This window comes from Pelophylax lessonae, assembly GCF_965119305.1.
Source record: "Pelophylax lessonae genome assembly, chromosome: 4".
In the NCBI taxonomy this organism is placed as follows: domain Eukaryota; kingdom Metazoa; phylum Chordata; class Amphibia; order Anura; family Ranidae; genus Pelophylax; species Pelophylax lessonae.
This window is the reverse complement of record NC_138771.1, coordinates 290,957,442-290,981,541: the sequence shown is the minus strand read 5'-3', so window position 1 is coordinate 290,981,541 and position 24,100 is coordinate 290,957,442. Positions and strand designations below refer to the sequence as shown.

Genomic DNA, 24,100 nt, shown 5'->3' with positions numbered 1-24,100 from the left:
AACTTGTTATCATTTTCCTTCCACTTAACAATTATGTGTCACCTTGTGATGGTCTATCACATTAAATTCCGATAAAATACATTTACGTTTTTTTAGTTGAAAAATGAGAAAAATGTGGAAAATGTCAAGGGGTATAAATACATTTTCAAGGCACTGTAGTTCTGATGTTAGAGGTTAAAGAAACATTTAAGAAATGTGTTTTCTTTGATGCAGGAAGCCTATTTATCTTCAAACTTATAAAATGTTTCAGAAAACAGTTTACAGCTTTTTACAGACTGTCAACCCTAATCTTCAGTAACAAGGCTAAGCATACTTGAAGGCTTTCCTGCCACATTTCAAGCAGAGATTATCCGGAAAGTCCATCTGCTGACAGCTTGAAAGGTTCTGGCCAAAATCTGCAATTGAAAAAAGCACATGAAGGTGTAATATGGTACCTGGTTTTGAGAGAGTTCTGGCTCATGTTTAAAAGCCAGGCCTGATTTGATCAGTGATGTCAATGCTTCGGCTCCCCACTCTCTCATCCTGGAGTTTGGATGCTGGCAAACCTATAAACCATAAAAAAAGACATACAAGTGTGTTTGGTTTTGTTCCATTTCTTATATTCTCCCACAAACCAAAAGCTAATGAAGCAATTATTGTCAAAGCATTTCCAAAAAACAGTAATACACCTGAACCCCATGCAAATATAAAAAGGCACAAATTAATGCAGTAAATAAAAAAAAATCATCAAGGACTAGTTCACAGCAAAATGCGGTGTGGGAAAGGCATGTTTCGTGTCCGTTTCTTGCACTGCAGATGAATGTGCTGCCCTTGTGAGAGCGTGCGGGTGCCAATGAGTTGATAAAGCCACCCCAAACTCATCTCCCAAACACGGGCACTGAACTGCAGCACCATGCAGTTTGGTGCAGTGTGATCTGATAAAGTAGTGCTGTCACTACATTTTCTGTGCTCCAGTGTGTTCTGCAGCCCATTCAAATGACTGCAAAACAGGACCGCGTTTGAACACGTATTTTCTGATGTGAACCTGGCCCTAACTGCATTTTTAAAAGAGTGTAAGTATTTAAATCTAGAAATAAGATTGGATAGGCTGGGGCAAGTCTCAAAGGCACCGCATCCCAAATGGAATGAGAAGCAGGAACAAAAAAGAATGCTCTCACAAAATATGAGGGCTCAGGATTTTTAAGGTGCCAATAACTGTAGTCAACACAGTGAATAAAATTCAAACATTTTAATTGTATTTGCTAAAAAACATGTTGTGACCACATATTAAAATACAAAAGGACCAATCTCAAGTCGCTTTAGTGCGATAAGAAGTCAGTGTAGCAATCCTACTAAATCGTCTTGATATACAGCGACTTGAGTTTGGTCCTTTTGTAATTTAATATGTGGTCACAACAGGTTTTTTAGCAAATGCAATTAAAATGTTTGAATTTTATTCACTGTGTTGACTGCAGTTATTGGCACCATAAAAATCCCGAGCCCTCACATACTTTGTGAGAGCATTCGTTTTTGTTCCTGCTTCTCAATTATTTAAATCTGTTTCGATATAAAATTATATCGATCTAATCTGAATAATTTTGCACGCCCAATTTTTCCGTTTTTTATTTGTTAACAAAGTTTGAACTATCCAATAAATTTTGTTCCACTTAATGATTGTGTCCCACTTGTTGATTCTTCACAAAAAATTACAGTTTTATATCTTTATGTTTGAAGCCTGAAATGTGGCAAAAGGTCGCAAAGTTCAAGGGGGCCAAATACTTTCGCAAGGCACTGTATGTATGGTGTCTAGGGATCGGCCGATACCAATTTTCAGGCTGATAGCCGACATTAGCTGCTGATATTCTGTACATTTAATTTTTTTTTTTTCACACAGTCCTTTTAATTTTTTTTTTTTTTGATCACTTTTATTGCTGTCACAAGGAATGTAAACTTCCCTTGTGACAGTATTAGGTAGTGACAGGTGCTCTTTATGGAGGGATCTGGGGTCTATAAGACCTCAAACCCCTCCTTTGCACTTAAAAGAATTCACAACTGCAAGTTTGGCTCTTTTGAATACTGTAATTTTTTTTAAAATCTGGCGCCTCTAAGGCTCTAGTAACCAGAAGTGATGTCATGACATCGCTTTCAGGTTATTACAATGATTCCGGCTTTGTTTGGGTCTTTGGTCAGCTGGCGAATGTGCCAGCTGGTCGCTCAGGCATTCCGGCGGGACAGGAGACCCGGGTGGTACGTCGGAAGGCAGCAGGAATACTAGCTTTGTCAAAAGGGAAGAGTAACTTCACTCTCTTAAACAACATTGACTATTTTTAAGACTTATGCTGCTAGCATTAGTAAATAGATAGGAAATTGTATCATATTTGCTTGTTTTAAACTTTTTTTTTAATTTCTTCAGTTACTTTCTAGTTTACATTCCTAGGCAAATGATGTCATACATACCAGGAGTCTTCATTAGGAAAGGAGGGCTTTTTCCCAGCTAAGTACGCCCCTCCTGCTTGAGGTAAGGGCAGGTGGATTCCAGGAAGTAAATGCTACATGAATCATCTGCTCTTACTCAAGATGGCCACGGCCAGAAATGCTAGGGGGTGTTTTTCAAAGTGATTTCTCAACAAAATAAAGCATGGAGACATGGATGAAGAAGTTTACTTTGAATAATAAAAATTAAATATCAATTTTGGTTTGTGGTGCTCAGATCAAGTGTAGCTCCATTTTAATTTATAAATATAGAAGTAAATATGCATATTTGTTTAGCAAATTATCAGAACAGAGAGCATTAAAAATGACAATTTATTACAGTTGCTGGGAAGGAATAATGTGAAGGAATAATGTAACCTTTGGGTGTCATGCTGGTGCCACTTTTTGCCAAAAGCATCATCTCCAACATAAACAAAATGTCAACACAGATAAATATCCTTAATCCCTAATCCAGTGTCATCATTTCTGTACAGATGGATAATTTACATACCTAGTTGTAAATTTAATTAGCTCACTCATATGATGTTGTTTTTCAGGTCTAGTGGTCTTTTAAGTAGTGATCGACCTATATCCGTTTTTTGTTGCCGATACAGATATTTTGCCCAATGCATATCGGTATCGGCTGATATGCGCCGATATTTTTGTACATTTAAAAAAATCTTTTTTTTTTAATTTTTTTCTTGACAGGTACTCTTGTGGAGGGATCTGGGGGTCTAAAAGACCCCAAACCCCTCCTCTGTACTTAAAAGCATTAAAAACGACAAGTTTGGCTGTTTTGAATGCTGTCATTTTTTTTAATCTGGCGCCAGTACCTAGAAGTGATGTCATGACATCACTTCCGGGTTTTTACATGGAGACCCGATCAGAGCCGAATGCGGCTTTGATCAGGTCTTCGGCAGCCCTGCAGGCTGGTTGCCCGGGTCTTCCTTTGGGACGGGCGAGCCGCGGAAGGCAACGGGAGGGGCGTCCCCCCCTGCTCCTTGTAATGACAGCCGAGCGGCTTCTTAGCCGCATCGGTTGTCATTACAAGACAGCCGACCGTCGGCTATGGGCGCCGGTAACGGGGTGATGCCTCTAGCTGCAGTCATCACTCCGGTACAGCACTTTCCCGAAATATCGGCAATATCTGTAACCTCCGGGGCCGATTCCGCTATATCGGGAAAAGTCCATATTGGCCCTCGATATATCGGCTTTGCCGATAATCGGTCGATCCCTACTTTTAAGCCTACCATATACAGTATGTGTTAATAAAAGTATAGAACATTCTGTCTGAATCAATCTGTCACTGCAGGCTCTGCACAACCCCCAATAGTTTTTATACTGTATAGGATTTATCACAGAACATATAAAAGGTTAACTTATGAAAAAAGGTCATAGACAGTAACAATTAAATATCCAAGGTCATCATAATGTTTATCAGAAAAACATTAAGCTGCACTAGTTTATGTCAGATTTATTCAGTGAATAGATGGAAAAGTCAAAGAGTCAAATATAATGTACATGTGAAGCATGCCGAGCAAACCTACCTTCTGATCATTGCAAAAGCAAGCACAGGAAAAAGATAGGACAGCACATCAATACAGATCACAAGAAACAATAGGAGGCATCATGTACAATTTTAACTACTAGTGTGAGACACAAGCAGACATTTAAGCTAAAACTGTATTACATGAACTTCATTAATATTTACATTATCCACTAAAAGGAATCTTTCTGAATGGAAATAGTAAACTGGCATTACTGACTTGCTTACAAAGCATTTCCAAAGGTTGACATGCTGACCTTTAATGCACTACTTAGGGCCCTTTTACACGGGTGCTTAGTCTGGATCAGTTAATTCTTCAGGTGGATCCAGGCTGAACCACGTACCATTATCTATTTCCTGACATCTATTTTAGATTTGGAACATCACAACAATATGAAATAAAAAAGGCCAATAGCAATCTAGTAGCTAACTTTTTTCAACTCACATTTTATCCACTTTGCTTTTGCTATACATAGCACCAATCACTGTGCAAAATAAAAGTGAATCCACAGTCCTTAATTATTTATATATGTGTATGCAAAGTGCATATATATAAAAAGATGTAGTAGGTACTCTCAGGACTTTTAAAGGCAACTATAGGTAATCACTAGATCGTTTTATTACACCAAAGCTTCCCAAGTCAAGGCTGTGACTCACCGAAATGTCAGTGTAATAAAACTAATCTAGCGGTTACCTATGATCTCTGAGAGTGCCTACTAGATAATGTTCTATACCTATGTGAAGCACCTAGGCAGTACATTTTGATTGAGTGCTGATACCATCAATGCAGTATTTTCGGCAGTACAATAACCATGAATACCTTCAATTTATCTCAAAACCAGAGACCAGGCGGGACATCCAGTGACATCACGTCCAGTCTTTGGAACGTACGGTGGAGCGCTTGTTCCGAACTGGCTTTAAATGCTTTTTCTTTTACAGAAATTGCTTGTGTGTGTAAATCGTATATATATATTTTTAACCTCTTTTAATAAAAATGGAATTACACTATGGAGATATTTTAATCCTCTTTACATGAGAGGAATGAACATCATCCTAACTTGCCATCTTATCGAGAAGAGCAATGGGAATGGAGGAACAGCAGCATTAGAGGAATTTTTCACTATCAATAGGCGCATTCAGATCTTAAAGTTGTTAAGTGAGGGCACATAGGAGGGGAGCACAGCACTTCATATAGCAAGCAAAAAGAATTGGAGCACTTTTTTGCACTTTGTCTACAGTATTTGATTTATTCACATTTGTACTTTATCTGAAATTTTGCATTTGTATATATTTATATTTATAAGGATATAAATTGGATGTTTGGTAAGGGCACCACTGGGATCAGTACATAGATAATGTAAAGGGATAACCACACCTCTATTTCAGCAGCAGCCCACACAGTCACTTTTGAAATATAATAATCTACTGTAGCGCAGGTATATACATATCAATTCATTAAAGCAGGGGTTCCCAAACTACGGCCCTCCAGCTGTTGCAGAACTACACATCCCATGAGGCATTGTAAAACTCTGACATTCACATACATGACTAGGCATGATGGGAATTGTAGTTCCTGAACAACTGCAGGGCCGTAGTTTGGGAATCCCTGCATTAAAGGAAGCCAATTCACGACAAAAGTCTGTATTTATAGCACAAAAAAAGCACTTTTTAAGTATTGTTTAATATTAATAATTCATAATGTTGGTACATGTTTAATTAATTGATTTGAAGAGTGATTTTTATGGACAGATCCACAGTGCATAATAAGTTTGAGGTTTATGTCCTAGCATATGAACGTGCAATGTTTTGTTATATATGATACTTTGTTGAAAGGTGTTCTGAAAACTAAAATTGTATTAAAGAGGTTGTAAACCAATACAATTTTTTTTTTTTTTCGACCTGAAAGAGAAACACATAATGAGCTAGTATGCATCGCATACTAGCTCATTATTAAATACTTACCTTAGAACGAGCCCCCGCCGTGCCATCCGCTTACCTGTATGATGGGCGACATGTCCAGTCGCCCATCTTCCGGGATCGCGGGATCCGGCCATCTGATTGGCCAGGAGCCGCGGTGACGTCACTCCCACGCACGCGCGCGGGAGCCGATTGGTCACGGCACAGGGGTCTGAAGGAACGGCAACAGCTGCCGTTCCTTCAGAGCGCATGCGCAAGTGACGTCACTGGCTGCATGTAAGGTAAATATCTCCTAAACTGTGCATGTTTAGGAGATATTTATCATAGGCTTACCTATAGGTAAAAGTTGCAGAGGAGGGTTTACTTCCTCTTTAAATAGACATGCATTAATAAAAAGACAATCTACATGTTAAAAGAAAGTATCATTGTGTACCTCTATTAAATGTCCTGTTAAAGGCCTCCATAGAATTTCGATCCTGTGCATGTTCACTAATCCTGTCTCCAGCAACTTGGCTACAGCAAAGAGGGATGGCTCCTACAATCAAAAATCCAGCTTATGAAATGATTCTAGTCAAGCTTTTCTTAAATTTCCTAACACAAAGGAACCATTATATAACATTTCGATCTCAAAGAACCTGTTAATAATTATTATTATATCTGTAGCTCACGACAAATCAGTATGAACAGCAAATTGTAGATATAAGAAAAAATAAAAGAATAAAGGACAGGGTGTACTTGCAGATTTGACACCCAGGACTATTATATATAACAATATTATTTTAGTATTACTAAGAAAATAAAACAAAAAAAAAATAGTGTCCACAAAAGAAATGCAAATTGTAAAAAATGCAGTGCTTCCTCACATTTAGTGAAAAGTGACCCTTTTTCCACTTCAGCGAAGAGCCCTAATATACAGGGAGTTAGTGGAAATAATGTTACTTATGCGGGGTACACACACTAGAATTTGTTTTCCGTTCAACCCAGCAAGCTGAACAAAAAAAAAAAAACCTTACAGAATGCCGTACTAACACATCTGATTTTAGTGCAGTGATCCCCCATGAATCTGACTTCTGTCGGAAGAAGAGCTGTACACACGGGCCAAAAGTAGGTCGGTTCCTGCTGAACCAACTGTTTCCAATGATTTTCAGCCCGTATGTACCCAGCTTAACATTGGTTGTTAATAGAAAGAAATTCCCCTTACAGATGCCTTAATAAAATCATTGTGGCCAAACATTGTTCATTACTCTATGATCCCCAAGCAACCATTGAAGGAACCCTAGGGCTGAGAAGGGCTGTCCTATTGTGATACAGAGAAGATTAAAAGCACATTAAGCCTATTCAGAATTTATTTTTCACTGATCTGATTACAGAACATTAAGGCCTCATGAACACTGGATGTTTTTACAGCTGCTGTATTTGGCTTCAGGTATTTTTTTCTGCAGCCAGTAAACTCCCCAGCATGTTATCCTATGTGTCTATGCACACATAGGCTATTTTCAGCATTTTTTAGCAGGGGAGTTTGCAGACTGGAAAAAAACCTCCAGAACTAGTGTGTTTTAAGAAGTGTTTTTCAGCTGTAAAAATGCTCAAACTAGCCATAAGCTTTTGTGGGAGTATAGTTTTGCTAAAAAAACGCTAATGCAAAAAAGCTGCAAAACTCATGTTTTTAACACGCCGTTCTACAGCTAAAGCTACTGCCATTTTTTTTAACATCCAGTGTGCATGAGCTCTAAAATCTAGTTGATTTGGCCTACTTCAACTCATCATTTCTTTGCAACTGTTCAGCTAAATAAGTTAACAAATGCAAGATAAATTCAAAAAGGGATAGGGCAGAATCTTGGCAAACAAGTCTCTGTTCTAGACAAGACATACGGTGAAAGCAATTACCCATGAGTTCTTTTGTATACCAAGTGCTGAAAACTTTCTGTGCACTGTGTGGCACTTGCTAACAGTGCGAGGACAAGGTCATCCAGGGCCCAGGGCAAAGATGCCAAACTGTGCCCCCTCCCCCATTTATGATGTGGAAAGCTTAGAGGATCCTATGTCCAGCAGTCACTCGCTTGTCAAAATCACTGCCGCTGTCACAGAAGGAAGGAAGCCACATCCCTACTGTAAACCATTGAGGCCAGGGCAGCTCGGTCTCTTCCCTTCCCAACCCTTTGTCCTGGCCCTGATTGCAAAGATCCTTCCATTTAGAAAAAAAAAAATCAGCAAGAGTTTGAATGGCCACGTCAGAACATTTTTTTAGGCACCAATGATACAATAGTATGACTACTGTCAAATATAAAATGATATCCAGCAATAAGATTTATAAGCTCTTGTGTAAGACAGTCACCAGTGTCACAGGTTTTAATTGTATGAATCAGTTTCCTCAAGTATTACTAATTTACTAACAGACATATCAGCCTGGATGCCACATCACTTCCTCAAACTCAATCTATCTAAAACCGAGCTTATAATATCTCCTCCCCCATGTGCCTCCTCCCCTGATTTCTCTGTCTGTCACTTCACAGGGCCACAGGGGTCAATTTAAACACTAACAGACAACTTCAGGCACCATAAGCTGCCTGCACTTCAGAGATGTTGAATAGCTTTAGGCCTAAAACCAAGTCTGAATTTGACTGGCTGTTAAGGTACAACAGAAACAATTCTAATGTAAAAAAAAAAAAAAAAACTTGACATAAGGTAATGGGATAAAACTTGAAAAATACAAAAATGGGATTTTTGTACTTACTGTAAAATCAATTTCTCAGAGTTCATCGATGGACGCAATGCTCCATAAATCATAAATACTGGGTTATATTACCTCCTGCAGCAGTAGGACTAGGTAGAACAAAAAAAACACCTCGCCACAGCCATGGGCCATCCTCAGCTGGTTTAACTAACCCCCCTCTCTGCACTAGGTAATCAGTTTAGTAGCAAGCAGTATTAGAAGTATCATAACTCCATAGAGGGGTGGGTGCTGTGTCCATCGATAAACTTGGAGAAATTGATTTTCCGGTAAGTACAAAAATCCCATTTTGTCTTTCGTTAATAGACGAACACAGCGCTCCATAAATCATACCTACTGGGACATCCGAAAGCAGTGCCAAAAGAAAAATGAGGGGTGGAGAAAATAAATCAAGGCTAAAACATAAGAGCACTTAACCAGGACATAGGAGCCTTAACCGGGTCACAGGAGCCCTATCTGGAAAAATAAAAGTTTAAAGAAAAACACACCTCAAGAGGAAACAGCCCCTCTAAAACAGCAGCCTGCAAAACTTTGCGGCCAATGAAGCATCCGCAGATGCCAAAGTATCTACCTTATAGGATTTTGTAAAGGTATGCACCAACGTCCAAGTGGCCGCCCTGCAAACTTGCGATTTTTGCGCCCGATGACGGATGGCCCAAGAAATACTTGCCCCCGAGTAGAATGCGCCGTGACAGGGAAAAGTGGAACCTGCCCTTTAATGGAATAGGCCTAAGTCACTGTCTGCCTGATCCATCTGGAGATGGTAGCCGAAGAAGCAACCAGCCCTTTCCCTGGTCCGTCCGTAACCACAAAAAGCGAGTCTGACCTCCAAAAGGACTCAGTAGCTGCCAAATATACCCGAATTGCACAAACTACATCCAAGATATGCAAAGCAAATTCCCTGGAAATTGGGGACAGCTTGGGGCACAAGGAAGGCAACACAATACCTTCATTCAAATGGAAGTCAGAGACAACTTTGGGCAGGAATGATGGACAGGGACGAAGAACCACTTTATCCTTATGGACCACTAAATAGGGACTGTGACAGGATAATGCCGCCAATTCCGATACCCTGTGCGCCGAGGTAATAGCCACCAAGAATGTCACCTTCTGGGAAAAGGTAGGCAAGGGAATCTCCCGAATATTCTGAAATGGAGGTTTCTGGAGAACTGAAAGTACTAAATTTAAATCCCATGGCGGCAAAAGAGACTGTACAGGTGGAGCCACATGTTGAATTCCCTGAATGAAGGTACGAACTAAAGAGTAAGTAGCTGGGGGTCGCTGAAAGAAGATTGTCAGGGCAGACATCTGGCCCTTGATGGCACTCTAGGCCAACTTCTGATCAACACACTGTTGAAGAAAGGTTAAGATCCGAGCCACAGAAAAGGATTGAGGATGAGTGCCAATCGACTCACACCAAGAAATATACACTTTCAACATAAAATGGTATATCTTGCTGGAAGGTGACTTCCTAGCCTTCACCATAGTAGGGATCACTGATCCAGACAGACCTTCATCCCTCAGTACCTGGCTTTCAATAGCTAAGCCAATAAAACCAGCGACTGTAAAGCAGGATGGTAGATCGGCCCTTGGGACAAATGGTCTTCTCTGAGAGGATGCCCCCAAGGGACGTTTATGGCCACCAGAATAATTGGAAGATCCTCGCCCTTGATTTCTCGCAGGAATTGCGGAAGAAGCCTAAGCGGAGGATGATACTGGCCTTACCATTGCCCTTGTATGCCTGTCATGTCTGCCAGAGGAACCCGTGATCTCATCACGAACCTTGGTATCCTCCTGTGGAGCCGAACCTGCAAAAGAAGTTGCATGTAGGACTGTGCAAACAGAACCACCAAATACCATCAGACTCAGAACCTGTATGCAAAATGGGAGAGAAAACCATCTGTGTGACAGCAGCCGGTGAATCACGGCCTGTAGTTGCTGATGTTTGTCCAGAGGAAGGACCACCATGGTCAGAATTAGAATCAGATCTAGGTAAATCAATTCCCTGGACAGGGATAGGGGAAACCTTAGGTAGTTCGGACATCACCTGAATCTTTGCAGGAATTAAATCCGCACAAGGAGACTCTGGACCAAAAAAAAACCTGAAAAAGGACAAGCTTTGTCCCCCTTTCTGGGTACCCCCAAAAGAATAATTTCTTGGATCCCCTTGACACTCTTGAAGGCGGTCCATGAGGCAGGAAACCAGCAAAGACGTTCCCCCACCCCAATAATGAGTGAGGGCAGACCTTCATGCTTAAGGGGTCTTGTCTGTGGGTCCAGAGAAGCTAGCTCTAGGCTTACCACACCAAGGATGCTTGGAACCTCCCGGGGGAAGATTTGAAAGATCTTTTTCCCTTATTCTCCGTCCCAGAAGCACAAAATAATTTTCTATGTGCTGAGAAGGAGGGCCCCCGTCTGCGACAAGGCTCCTTCCCTTTCCTAGACTATGGCAGGAAGGTACTCTTCCCCACCATGATACCCTAATGATGTCATCCAGGGTAGCCCCAAACAGGCGATTGCCTTGGAAGGGCAGATCAATGAGAGCTTTCTAAGAGGCTTGGTCTGTGGACCAATTTTTAAGCCACAGCATGAGCCTAATCACCACCGCTGAAACAGAAAGTTGGGCCAGCCCAGGAGCTGTATCCAAAGCAGCATCACCAATAAACTGCAGCCCATGGTTCAACATGTTCGCTAAATCAACATAAGCAGCGGGGACCAGCTCATCCACCAGGCCCTGGCGCAAAAGCTTGGCCTATTCAGTTAGAGTCTAAGACACCAGGGCTGAGGCAAAGCCTGGCCGCAAAGTTGAACCAGCCATAGTAAACATGCTGCGTGCCACAGCCTCCGCTTTCCCGTCAGCAGGGTCCTTAGAGGACAGGGATTTCTCTACTGGGATCATGGTAGCTTTGTTTAACCTGGAAACAGGAGGGTCCACCACTGGTGGACTAGTTCACTTTTTTAAAAGTGACTCCTCAAAAGAGCAACATGCAGCAAAATGTTTGGGGACCACAAAGGTTAATTTTGGTTGTTCATATTCCTTACAGGAAAACCTGTAAAATAAGGCACATAAGGAAACACCCTTGGAGTGCGAGGTGACTTATGTGTACCAAACGACACATCCAGGTTCGTGGCTACATCAGCCGCATCCTCCATTTTTAAAGTCTCACGCACTGCAGTGATAAGTGCGTCTACCAGCACTTTTTAATTTGCTGCTGCAACCATGGAGGAATCATCCTCACTATCGGATGGATCTGAGGGTGTAATAATAAGCCCCCCTGGACGGGCAGCGTTCACGGCAGCATCATGCTCAGAATGAGATTAGACAGACTGCGCAGGGAAAGGCGGAGGACACTTCCCCCTGGGCCTTTGCCCACACGCCACTTCCTCCCGGAACACTAAGGACTGCAGAACCACCGTCAGTGCAACCATGGGAAGCTGGGGTTCCAAGGGACCCGCCACTTCCATGACGGGGTCAGTGGGGGAGATGTGACCCTGAGGCTCCGTAAGGAAAGGAAGACCTTGCAGTACAAAAACAAACTTTTGGCACCACTAAAGGATCCTCCCCAAGGCTCAGGGTACGTATCAGGAGATAGAAAGATAACTGGGACCCCCAAGGACTCACCCTACCGATCGGAGGAGCACCGAGAATTCAGACCCAGCATCACTATGGAGGCCATCCCTGTTCATATGTAAGGGGCACAGGAAGAGGAAACTGAGGGGGAAGAGAAAGAGCTTCTGCATTCCCACGAGCCTGCCAGGATCTTTCCTGAGCCCTCTGCAATACTGCACCCTCTGCAAGGGGACCCCACCCCTGAAGGTAGGACACACGTTAGGGGAGACTCTGCTGCGCACTCTGCACCGATCTCTGCACTGGGACCCCCCTGCACTATACCAACACTGCAAACAGTAGGGCATGCACCTAGGGGGTCTACTAAACTGGGACCCCTCCAGACTACCAGGGCCAGGCGTACACTATCCCAGGACCCTTACAGAGTGGAGATAGAGGGGGAGACCCCAGGGGCCCCTGCTGCATCCTCTTCCGTGGGACCCCCACCAGACTCCAGGTCCAGACAGGAGGGAAAGGGAGTGGGGGAAGCCCAGCTCCCTGAGGGATTTAAGGATGGGAGGTGGAAACCTGCAGGCAGGAACGACCATCTCTGAGGGTTACCTGCGTCCACCCCAAAAAAACACCAAAAGGAGAGGGGGGGAGGATGTACTTACCCTTCTATGGTGCGGGGAATGCTCCAGACAGAATCCTCGCCACCGAAGTAGGGGAGCTGTCGGCCAAGGGACTGCTGCGACTCAAACCCACGCCCCGTCATATGCGACCCTGTGAGATGTTTAACTCGCGGGCCAGCCTCTGTCCGTGAGGCTATATCGTAGCTGACTTAGCGCGTGGCTGGGCTGGGGGGACCACTGGACTTAGATTATCCAGCCTGTCGCCCAGCCCGGCAGTTGATTGTAGATCTCTCGAGAAAATAAACAAAACAAATGTAAGGAAGGAGAAAAAATTGCTAGAACCAGAGATCCCAGCCAGGAGCCTAGGTCCTTTCTCCTGACTAGATTGATTAAAACTGATTACCTAGAGCAGAGAGGGAGGTTATATACCAGCTGAGGACGGCCCATGAGCATAGCTAGGTGTTTTTTCTTCTCCCTAGTCCTACTCCTGGAGGAGGCAATATAACCCAGAAGTTATGATTTATGGAGCGATGTGTCCGTCGATGAACGAAAGAGAAATATAGTTTTGGAACAAAATCTCAATCAATGTCAAATATCTTCATAGCACAATCTGTGAAGGCCTTTGTTAGTTGTTTATTAAGTGTAATAAAAGTACATGGCATTCAGCGATTTTTATGATTAGAAGACTCATGTTTTTAATAGTTTAATATTCAGTACATAATCCTTGTGTTATCAGAACTCGCATCAGTCATAGTACGTCTTAAGAATATCATAAAATTTTTAGATCAAATACATTTCAAGATAAAAAGGTTATTAGTTGTTATGTGCTGGGAACAGAAACTCAGTTAACAGCTTTGATATCAATACTTACGAAATGACAGCATATGACAACGCAAACTAAAGCTCTGAACACAAGCAGCGATTATATTAGGCCTGCTCCTCAGTTTTCTTGCAATGACAAAAATCTTCAAGCAGTAAAATGATTCCAAAAGAGTGGAGTTTAATAAAAAGAATAAAATCTCGCAGCTTACACAGCAGGGATAGTAAATCCACAAAAAAATAATAACTTTTCTGTTTACCTGTACATACTGTATTTCAAACAAGCTGTAGCCTATGTGCATAAGATTTCTTACTGACAGTAAATTGGACTGTTGCCATGCCCAGCTTGCTTACGGGATCATTGCCAGTCATTTTTGGAAGAAGCACTGATATCAACTGAAATTAATATCAGCACCGGCAAATTTTCTAAAAGTTTAATCATTCCAGCTTAACATAATTACAATAAAAGAGATTACATATTACAATACTACATTGGACAGTAAGGTCTGGCCTAATTGGCATTGTTTAATAAGGTGCCCAGACCAAACAGGCTTCAGTGGCCACTATCAGATATCAAAATTTGTTTTATCAGCAGGTTATGAGCTGAAAAAGAACCTGAACTGTGGAAGGTGTGCTGAAAAAAGCAAGCAGAGGGAAAATAACAAGTCAACAGTATTGCCTCTAAACTCCCTGCAGCTACAGGAATCTTGATAGAGGAAAAGGGCTTTTCTTCTTCATTTTAGAGCTGCCCTACCCCCACTGATAATAAGCTATCTCATTAATAGTGGGAAAATAATCTAGAACAGGAGGAGAGGTGCAGAAAGTATAGATTCACACATTGATGACGCAGAAGCAGGGAGATCCTTGCACTGCAGCTCCTCCCATACAGCTTTCCCTCCAGCAAAGAGCAGTATAGAAGTGATATTACTAAATCTTACTTCAAATCATCTAAAGGAAGGTCAATACAAGTAAGAGAGAAACCCAGCATTGCAAATGAACTTATCAGCTGAAATATGACATGCTGTTTTAAAGGACCAATCTTTGCAGTCCATTGTGCTATGTTGTTATACTTATTTATGTTTACACTGCAATTCAAACTGTATAACACAACAACATAAAGATTGCCTTGCACACCGTTTGTTTTTTCACTGGTTTGCTCCTAACATCTTTTCTCAATGCTGTTGCTTTCACACTTCCCACAGTTCCCGCTCTTCCTAGCATCCTCTATGTCTTTCGTAATTCAGCCACAATTTCCCAATTAGTCATTGATGTATCTATCTCCAGTCCAGCCCTTACCCAGTCTCTTGTCACAATTCACAACTTGGGTAGTGAACAAACACATAGCAGTCGTGTGAAACGCGTCTACTGTCCTACCCTGCTGTACCTTGTACCACTTATGTGAATAAAGAACTTTTCTTCATTGGATTCCGTGGTGGTGTGCGAACATTTTCTTCTTTCACAATTCACAACTTACCAGTCCATTGGCCATCCGTTCTTGGCTGTCTCTTGTCACAATTCTTATATGCCCTTACCCATCTCATCACAACCTATCTTCATAGCTGTGCCTGCCCCATTTTACACATTTACATCTTTTTCTCATCCATGAAACTTATCTCCCTGTAGGTGATCACAGATTTAGTGAACTCTAAAACTTTCTGTCCACATTCCAGAAAATCTGTGCTCTGCGCTTGAAAGACATTTCTCTTTTCACTTTAATGTACCTTCCAGGTTCCCCCTTCTCATCTCTTTAAAGGAGAAGTACAACCAAAGCTCGTTTGGCTGTACTTCTCCTGCGGATCACAGTAGTGCAGTTCCTTTTCAGCAGACTAAAGCCTGCTGTAGGCAAATGTCCGACATCACAAAGCCGGTCCAGGCTCAGGCAAGATTGCGACAATGAGCTTGGGATCTGCCCACATGCTTGGACCGGCTCACAGCTCAGCCTCTCCTGCCCCCTCCACAGCCCAGCGCACCAGTGAGCGCGGGGAAACGGGGGGGGGGGGGGGGGGGCAGAGCAGAGAGCTGCTGACTGACAGTCAGAAGTTCTTTTCTCAGGGAGCTCTGAGAACTCAGCGTCAGAAACGGCAAGTATGATTATACAAAAAAAACTAAACACCATACGTCTCTTTTAATCTAACCAAGTGCTTCCAAAGCACAAAAGGAGGAACAAGCGCAAGCTGAGTATGCATAACACACACAGACATATACACAGTCAATGTGTTAAAAATGAGTTTCCAATTTAGTAAATTCATTTGAATAAAGTGGAAAATCAAACATGTCTGCTAAAATTGCTCTTTATTCTGTAAAAATGAATTAGAACATTTCTGAAACAGCTGTATGCAAGTTAAAATAAAAGTCTGTAAATGTAGGCTGTACCTGTGCTGTACACCAGCAGCAAATAGTAGTTAAAGGACTTTAAATATGCTATCTGCATGGCTTCACCCACTACCCTAAAGTCAGGCATAAACCCCATTATGTTTGATTTTGTATTGAAAGTTGTGACACCTTTCATTGTATGAAGACATACTGGGATTTATTTACTAATGCTAGAGAGGGCAAAATTAGTCACAATTCTGCAGTGAAAATAATCAGCTTCTAACCTGAGTTTGTTTAATTAAACTTTAGCAAAAAAAAAAACCTGGAAGCTGATTGGATTCTCTGCAGAATTGTGACAAACTTTCCCTCTCTAGCTTTAGTAAATAAACCCCACTGTGTTGAAGAAAAAGATTGAATTTGTTCCTACAACATAATGTATTTATTTTTCACAGAAATTATTGGGAAGAATGCATGTAATCTTATGAAAGGTCCATGAATTGCTCACAATGTTTATAGCTCAGCAAGCCCAGTAAACACAATAAAGCAGTAAATATAGTCTTAAGTTTTACCTTGCTATTTCCGTATGCCATATCCATAGCCTCCAGAGACAATGAGCACAGGGCATTAATCATATGATGTAGCGATACATCATCTAGGTATCTAGAAGGAATATACAAGGCCAGTTAAATAAATCATTACATTCAACCATGTATATTTAAAGAGGAAGTTTACCCATGACTACTTGATAAAAAAATAATGTTCTTTAGCGAGGAACATACATTCCACATTATTAATTATGCTACTAAAATTAGTGTGTGTTGTAATTTGCCTCCAGCAATGCTTCTGTTTCTTCTTGCCAGAGGCTGCCATTTGAAACCCAGAGCCCCTGAACAAAAGTAAATCATAAAGCAGAACTAAACCCACTGATTTAACAGTTTCAAAAAACAGTTACATCCCTAGAATGCCAGGATTGCTAACTGTCACGTTTGCTTGTGTCTTCAACCAAACTGTCAAACCATCAAATAGCTGGTGTCATAACTGATCACCTGTGCGGCTCCACGGCAGTTGCAGATCAGACAGAAGCAGCTTCCTTGGCTGTAAAGGATAGGAGGGATTCATTCCGCTTTAAGGCTGTCAGCAGATCGGCCTCTACAAACTCAGCAGTGCCTAAAAACGGAGAGAGCTGAAATAGAGAGAGGTGCCTCTAAGTGCAGGTTTTCCAGTTTAATGCAATAAAACAATATACTGTAGACTCACATTGAAGTAGAAATAGACAGGCACATCTATATGCAATCATCGGTGAAGAGTCAAGTCCCTGGTGTTGGCGGCATCCTGCAGGGTGGTAGCCGTGTCATGCAGTCTAGTTGGTCTCCGTATGGAAGCCGGCTGTACAGTGGTGGAGGCTCTACCACATGTACAGCCGGCTTCCATACGGAGACCAACGAAACTGCATGACACGACTGTCGCCCTGCAGGACGCCGCCAACACCAGGGACTTGACTCTTCACCGATGACTGCATATAAGATGTGCCTGTCTATTTCTACTTCAATGTGAGTCTATATTGTTTTTATTGCATTAAATTGGAAAACCTGCACTTAGAAGCACCTCTCTCTCTTTCACCTCTACCACAGATCCGGATACCTGGTTTCAGTTTTTCCCTTGATGGCAGCACTAAGCTCATGAATTTCCTAGTACACATCCAGCATATTGGATTTTAATGCCCTTTTATTTGTTTCTGTACTCCATGCCACCCCCCCCCCCAACTGTAGCTTTAGCGCCTAACTTCTTGTTGTAAAAATGGAGAGCAACTGAGCATGTGCAGAGCAGGGTAAGACAGTGTATTACTGGATTCTAAACAGTATAAGCACTGAGTTTTAATGTTTTACATAGCTATACCTGCAAAGGGGGCCAGCCTGAAGTGATCTAGCAGGACCTAATTTTCTGACAAAAGTTCCACTTTAGGCTATTCACTTTAATTTAACAGCAGCCAAAACTTTTTTTGTTCAGTTGTGAGGAAAAAAGCTAAAAATTGTATTGTTTATTCTCTCTGACATAACAGGTCACTTACTGAGAGCTTTCAAACAGTCGTGAAAGGATAGTGGAGATTACAGGTAAATCGGTCATAACTGCTGTGGTTAAAACCTGAAAAGACAAGAGTGGAAATAGAAGCATAACATCAATCAGTCTTTAGTTACCAAAAAATGGTGGCATAGATATGGTTTCACTTAAATGGTGTGTGTTTGCTTAAAACCCAAACAGGGAATTAAAAGGAAAAAATAATGACCCTAACAGTGGAGATTAGGAGAGCGTTGGAGCAAGGAGTAAGATAAGCATTATACTCTGTTCCTTAGAGCTAAAGAGCATTTAACCCTTGCAGTGTGGGGGGCTTTAATGCTTGGCCGTGCTTTCTGTGGGTCACTTTAGAGTACACTGGCTAGTTTAAAGGAGAAGGCCAAAGCTTTTTTGGCCCTGCTTCTCCTGTGGGTCACAGGAGTGCACTTAGTTCTGCACTCCTGTAACCCAAATTCAGTAAAGTCTGCTATCAGCTGACATCACTAAGCCAGTCCAGGCTCTGGAGAGATCCCTGACTGGCAGCTGGCACAGCCTCTCAGAGCATTGCTGAGAGCCTGAGGCAGCAGCTGCTTCCTCTCCCTGTACAGCCCAACATTCCAGTGAGCGCTGGAGGAGAAAAGCAGAAAGCCGGTGACTGACGGTCACCGGCATTCTGCTCACTGAAGACTGAGAACCGAGATTATCGTCTTTAATCGCTCGATTCTTGGTCTTAGAGGTGGCCTGGAACAGATGCAGCATTGGACTGATGCTGCATTCACCTGGGTGAGTAAGTAGGTTTGTTTTTTTTTAAAAGCTGCGCTTCTCTTTTAAGCATAATAGTGTGTACTGGACGAGGATTCACAATTAGGCCCCTTTAACACGACCGTTCCAATTAGGCTATCCTGTCAGTTTTTTAGGCAGACCTGATCAGACTGTCCATACACCCCTATTAACCAGCCTACCTTCGATCTGATCCATTAAAAACAAACATAAGGGATTGATTGGAAGTAGCCAGGTGTATACAGACAAGGAAGTCTGTTTACACCCGGCAGGCCTAAAAAGCAGCGGGCTCTGTCCATACCCGCTCTGCATAAACTGAGCAGACACAGACCTGTCATCTGCTTGCTCTGGTCTGGTCAGCAGGGGATCAGTGAACAGATCCCTTGCTGATCAAAACAGAGTCTGCTCTATGTGAAAGGGGCTTAATAATCACTCAAAATTATATACTATGGGGTTGATTAATTAAAGGCAAATAGACTGTTTACTTTGCCAGTAAAGTTGCACTTTGCAAGGACATTTTCCTTTCCCAAAGTGAATTTGCACAACATTTACTAGGCTTTGGAGAAAATTCCCTTGCCATGGGAAACTTCCTTTGCAACGTGAACAGCCTTTTTTCCTTTTAGTAAATTCCACCCCTATGTGTTGCATTTCCAAAAGCAACGTTAAGTACAAGGTGTGACAATTTAATGCTCCGGATTGACTGTAAATAAAATATGTTTAAGCAGTAGCATTGTTGTGGTGGAGACTCCACTTGCCATGTCAGATTTCTGGTCTTTTCCTCCAAACAGATTCTGGTAACCTTTTCAGTATTTCCAAATAACAATGTTGGTTGACAATTGCACTCTGTTCTATGAACTCGTAATGAACTATTCCCTTGTTATAGAAAAAAAAAAAAAAACACCAGGGTTTGCACTTTGTTCACATTTGCATTCGTCCTTTGGATTATTGGCTGCCCACTTCTTGCAGCATTGTGGACATCTTCCTGTTCCTCGACCCCTTCCCACCGACAGAAAGCAAATATGCGGCCTTGGCTTCAAGGGGTTTTACCGGGGTGATGCCTACCGCTTTTTAGCGCCAATGGTCGGCTTTCTTGTAATAAAAACCAATGCGTCTAAGCCCCTACTCGCCTGTTATCACAAGCAGCAGGAGTGAACGTCCCTCTCTTCCCGCAGCTCGCCCAGGTCTCCTGTTCCACCGGGAGGCCTGAGCGACCAGTCGGCTGGCCAAAGATTTAAACAAAGCCAAAAAAACGTGGCTTTGATTGGGTCTTCGATGTGGAAACCCGGAGAGATGTCATGACATCACTTCTGGTTACTGAAGCCTTAAAGGCGCCAGATTTAAAAAAAATGACAGTATTAAAAACAGCCAAACTTGGAGTACCTGTCACTGCCTATTACTGTCACAAGGGATGTTTACATTCCTTGTGACAGCAATAAAAGTGTTAAAACATTTTTTTTTAAAGTGACAATGTAAAAATACTCACGCGCAGAAGTGAATGCATACGTAAGTCACACAAGCATATGTAAACGGTGTTCAAACCACACATGTGAGGTATCGCTGCGATTGCTAGATTAAGAGCCATAATGCTAGCACTAGATCTCCTCTGTAACTCTAAAGAGGTAACCGTTAAAAATTTTTTAAAGCGCCGCCTATAGAGTTTTAACCGCTTGCCGACCGCCGCAAGTAGATATACTGCGGCGGTCAGCCCCGGCCAGGCAAAGTGACGTATAAATAGGTCACTAGCCTGTGACCGGTTTGTGAGCCAATAGCAGGCGAGCGCACGCCCCTGAGACCCGCGCCCGCCGCGGCTCGTTCACGGAGGAGTCCGCGCGTGTGACCGGCGGACCTGATGTCCGCCGGTCACACTACGATTGTCGGTAGAGCGGGAGAAAGGCGGGCGGCTTATGTAAACAAGCCGCCTGTCATTCTCCCCTGTGTAAAAATGGAGATCAGACGGTTATACTATGTAGAACCGTTGATCTCTGTTTTTACAATAGGAGACATGTCCCATCACAGTTAGAAACACGCCCCTAGGACACACTTAACCCCTCCCTCTCCAATACAGTTAACCCCTTCCCTGCCAGTGTCATTTTTACAGTAACAGTGCATATTTTTAGCACTGATTACTGCAGTAATGTCACTGGTAACCCCAAAAGTGTCAAAAATGTCAGTCAAGGGTCCGATCTGTCCGCCGCAATGTCGCAGTCCCGCAAAAAAAAAAAAACAAAATCGCAGATCGCCGCCATTACTCGTTAAAAAAAAAAAACACCAAAAATGACAAAAATCTTTCCCTTTGTTAGTAAACGCGATAACTTTTGCGCAAACCAATCAAAATACGCTTTTTGCCATTTTTTTTACCAAACATACGTAGCATAAAACAAATTGGCCGAAAATGTTAAAAAAACTGAATTTTTGTAAAATCTTACCTGTAAAATTCCTTTCTCTGAGTCCTCCGACAGTCGCCGCCTCTTCATATTCGTCACATATGGGGTATTAGACTTTGCTCCGAAGGAGTAGCTAGGCAACAGAATATGTTAACAATAAAGCTTTAACATATCCCACCCTCAAGGGGTGGTCCCCTCAGTCAATACCCTCCTACTTCCTGCAACCATATCTCAGTTTTAGTGGAATAGCAGTAGAGTATACATTCAAACCCCAAAAGAGGGGCGGGGGCGGCGACTGTCGGAGGACTCAGAGAAAGGAATTTTACAGGTAAGATTTTACAAAAATTCCGTTTTCTCTTACGTCCTCCGACAGTCGCCGCCTCTTCATATTCGTCACATATGGGGACGTCCCAAAGCAGTGCAAACACGAGGGGTGGGAAACGCATCCGCGCCGAAAGGCAACGCAGTCTCCACATCAAAGAAAGGAACCTTACCAAAGGAAGGAAACCAGCTGGGCAACAGCAAAAATAAGTGCTCAACAGGAGCAACAACCCAGGAAAAGACAAAAAAACAGGGGATACAAAAAACTATCCCAACAGCCAGGAGTCCCCAACAAGGGACCCTATGGAACAGCCGCACTAAGAACCTTGCGGCCAAAGGAAGCATCCGCCGATGCCTGAACATCTACTTTGTAGAATTTTGTGAAAGTGTGCACGGTCGACCAAGTCGCCGCCTTACACACCTGGGCTACAGAAGCCCCATGACGGCAGGCCCAAGACGTACTCAGAGATCTAGTAGAGTGCGCCTTCACAGGCACAGGGGGAACCTTCCCCTGCAAGGCATAGGCCTGTTCAATGGTCTGCCTGATCCATTTGGCGATGGTAGAGGCCGAAGCCGCCATGCCCTTCCGAGAACCCTCTGGAAGAACAAACAAGGAGTCCGTCTTACGAAAAGACTCAGTCGATTTAAGGTAAACCCTTATCGCCCGAACAACATCCAGAGAGTGCAATCTCACCTCCTTTGGATGTTTCGGCTTCGTGCACAACGAAGGCAAAACAATATCCTCGTTAAGATGGAATTCCGAAACTCGTTTCGGCAGAAAAGAAGGATTAGGTCGCAAGACCACCTTATCCAAATGAACAACCAGGTACGGAGACTTGCAGGACAAAGCCGCCAGTTCCGACACTCTGCGAGCCGAAGTGATCGCCACCAAAAAGGCGACCTTTTTGGACAACATAGACAACGAGATCTCCCTGATCTGTTCAAAAGGAGCACGTTGTAACACAGATAGAACGAGATTCAAGTCCCAAGGGGGCAAAGGATCCCTCCTAGGAGGAACCAGATGCCGCACACCCTGAATAAAAGTGCCAACCAAGGAGTTGGAAGCCACGGGACGTTGAAACAGAACGGCCAGCGCAGACACCTGACCCTTTATCGTAGCCAGCGCCAAACGCTGATCGACACCCGTCTGAAGGAAAGACAGCACACGGGAAACCGAGTACGTGCGGGGTGAAAACCCCCTGGACTCACACCAGGCAAAATAGGCCTTCCAAGTACGGTAATAAACCTTCCCCGAGGAAGACTTCCTCGCGTTGATCAAAGTATGAACGACCTCTGGAGAGAGACCCTTCTCCTTCAGGACCTCGGTCTCAACAGCCAGGCCGTCAAAGCCAGCGACTGTAAAGCAGGATGGTAAATCGGTCCTTGAGACAGTAGATCGTCTCGAAGAGGCAGACGCCAAGGGGCGTCGACCGCCAGATTCACGAGGTCTGCGTACCAGGACCGGCGAGGCCGGTCCGGTGCCACAAGAATCACTGTCCTGCGTTCCGAGTGTAACCTGCGAAGGAACCTGGACAGCAACTGAATCGGTGGAAACGCGTACATCAGCCTGTACTGATGCCACGGGGCCACTAACGCGTCCGACGCGTCTGCCCAAGGGTCGCGCGTCCTTGCCACGAACCTCTTCACCTTGTAGTTGAGGCGAGACGCGAACAGGTCCACATCTGGAAGACCCCACTTCGCGCACAACATCTGGAAGACAGCCGGGTGGAGAGACCATTCCCCCTGATCCAGGGTCTGGCGACTCAGATAGTCCGCCTGCCAGTTCTCCACTCCCGGAATGTGAACCGCCGTTATCGCCGGGACATGAGTCTCGGCCCAAGACAGAATGTCGGCCACTTCTCGAGCCGCTCGGGCACTCCTGGTGCCCCCTTGGTGGTTGATGTAGGCCACCGCCGTGGCATTGTCCGTCTGCACCCGAACCGGGCAGCCCTGCAGCCGGTCCGTCCAGCGATGAAGACAGAGCCTTATCGCACGCAATTCCAGAATGTTGATTGGGAGGGAAGACTCCCCCTCCGACCAAGTTCCCTGGGCGGACAGAACGCCCAGAACACCACCCCAGCCCGACAGGCTGGCATCCGTGGTGATTACCGTCCACGAGATCGGACGAAACGACTTGCCCCCGGACAACAACGGGGACTGGAGCCACCACAGAAGGTTTTCCCTGGTGCGATGACTCAACGAGATCTGAAGATCCAGAGATTGAGGTCGCCCGTCCCACCCGGACAGGATCTCCGCTTGGAGACCCCGCGTGTGAAACTGCGCGAAAGGAATCGCCTCGAAGGCCGAGACCATCAATCCCAGACATCTCATACACGCCCGCAGAGACGAGTGTGGAACGTCCCTGAGGGACCTGACTTCCTCCTGAAGAGTCCTGAGTTTGTCTTCCGGCAGGAAGACCTTCGCCTGCACCGAGTCCAGTATCATTCCCAGATAGGGGAGACGAACCGACGGACTCAGTGTCGACTTTGGAACATTTATCGTCCAACCAAACTCCTGCAGAGATTGCATTGTGACAGACAGGTCCTCCACCAGACCCTGTCTGGTCGCAGACCGAACCAGAATGTCATCCAGATACCCCAGGACAGA

General features: G+C 43.7%; 1 protein-coding gene across 2 annotated transcripts in view; it reads right to left on the bottom strand.

Moving 5' to 3' along the window:
• MON2 (MON2 homolog, regulator of endosome-to-Golgi trafficking) overlaps nucleotides 1–24,100 on the bottom strand; it is a 271,194-nt gene that overhangs the window by 120,113 nt on the left and 126,981 nt on the right. For both annotated transcript variants that reach the window (XM_082256725.1, XM_082256726.1), the window contains exons 18-21: nucleotides 18,025–18,098; nucleotides 16,526–16,616; nucleotides 6,348–6,449; nucleotides 435–545 (exon numbers count right to left, since the gene is read on the bottom strand). In XM_082256725.1, the coding sequence (XP_082112851.1) occupies nucleotides 435–545; nucleotides 6,348–6,449; nucleotides 16,526–16,616; nucleotides 18,025–18,098 (378 nt within the window). The remainder of the gene's footprint in view (nucleotides 1–434; nucleotides 546–6,347; nucleotides 6,450–16,525; nucleotides 16,617–18,024; nucleotides 18,099–24,100) is intronic.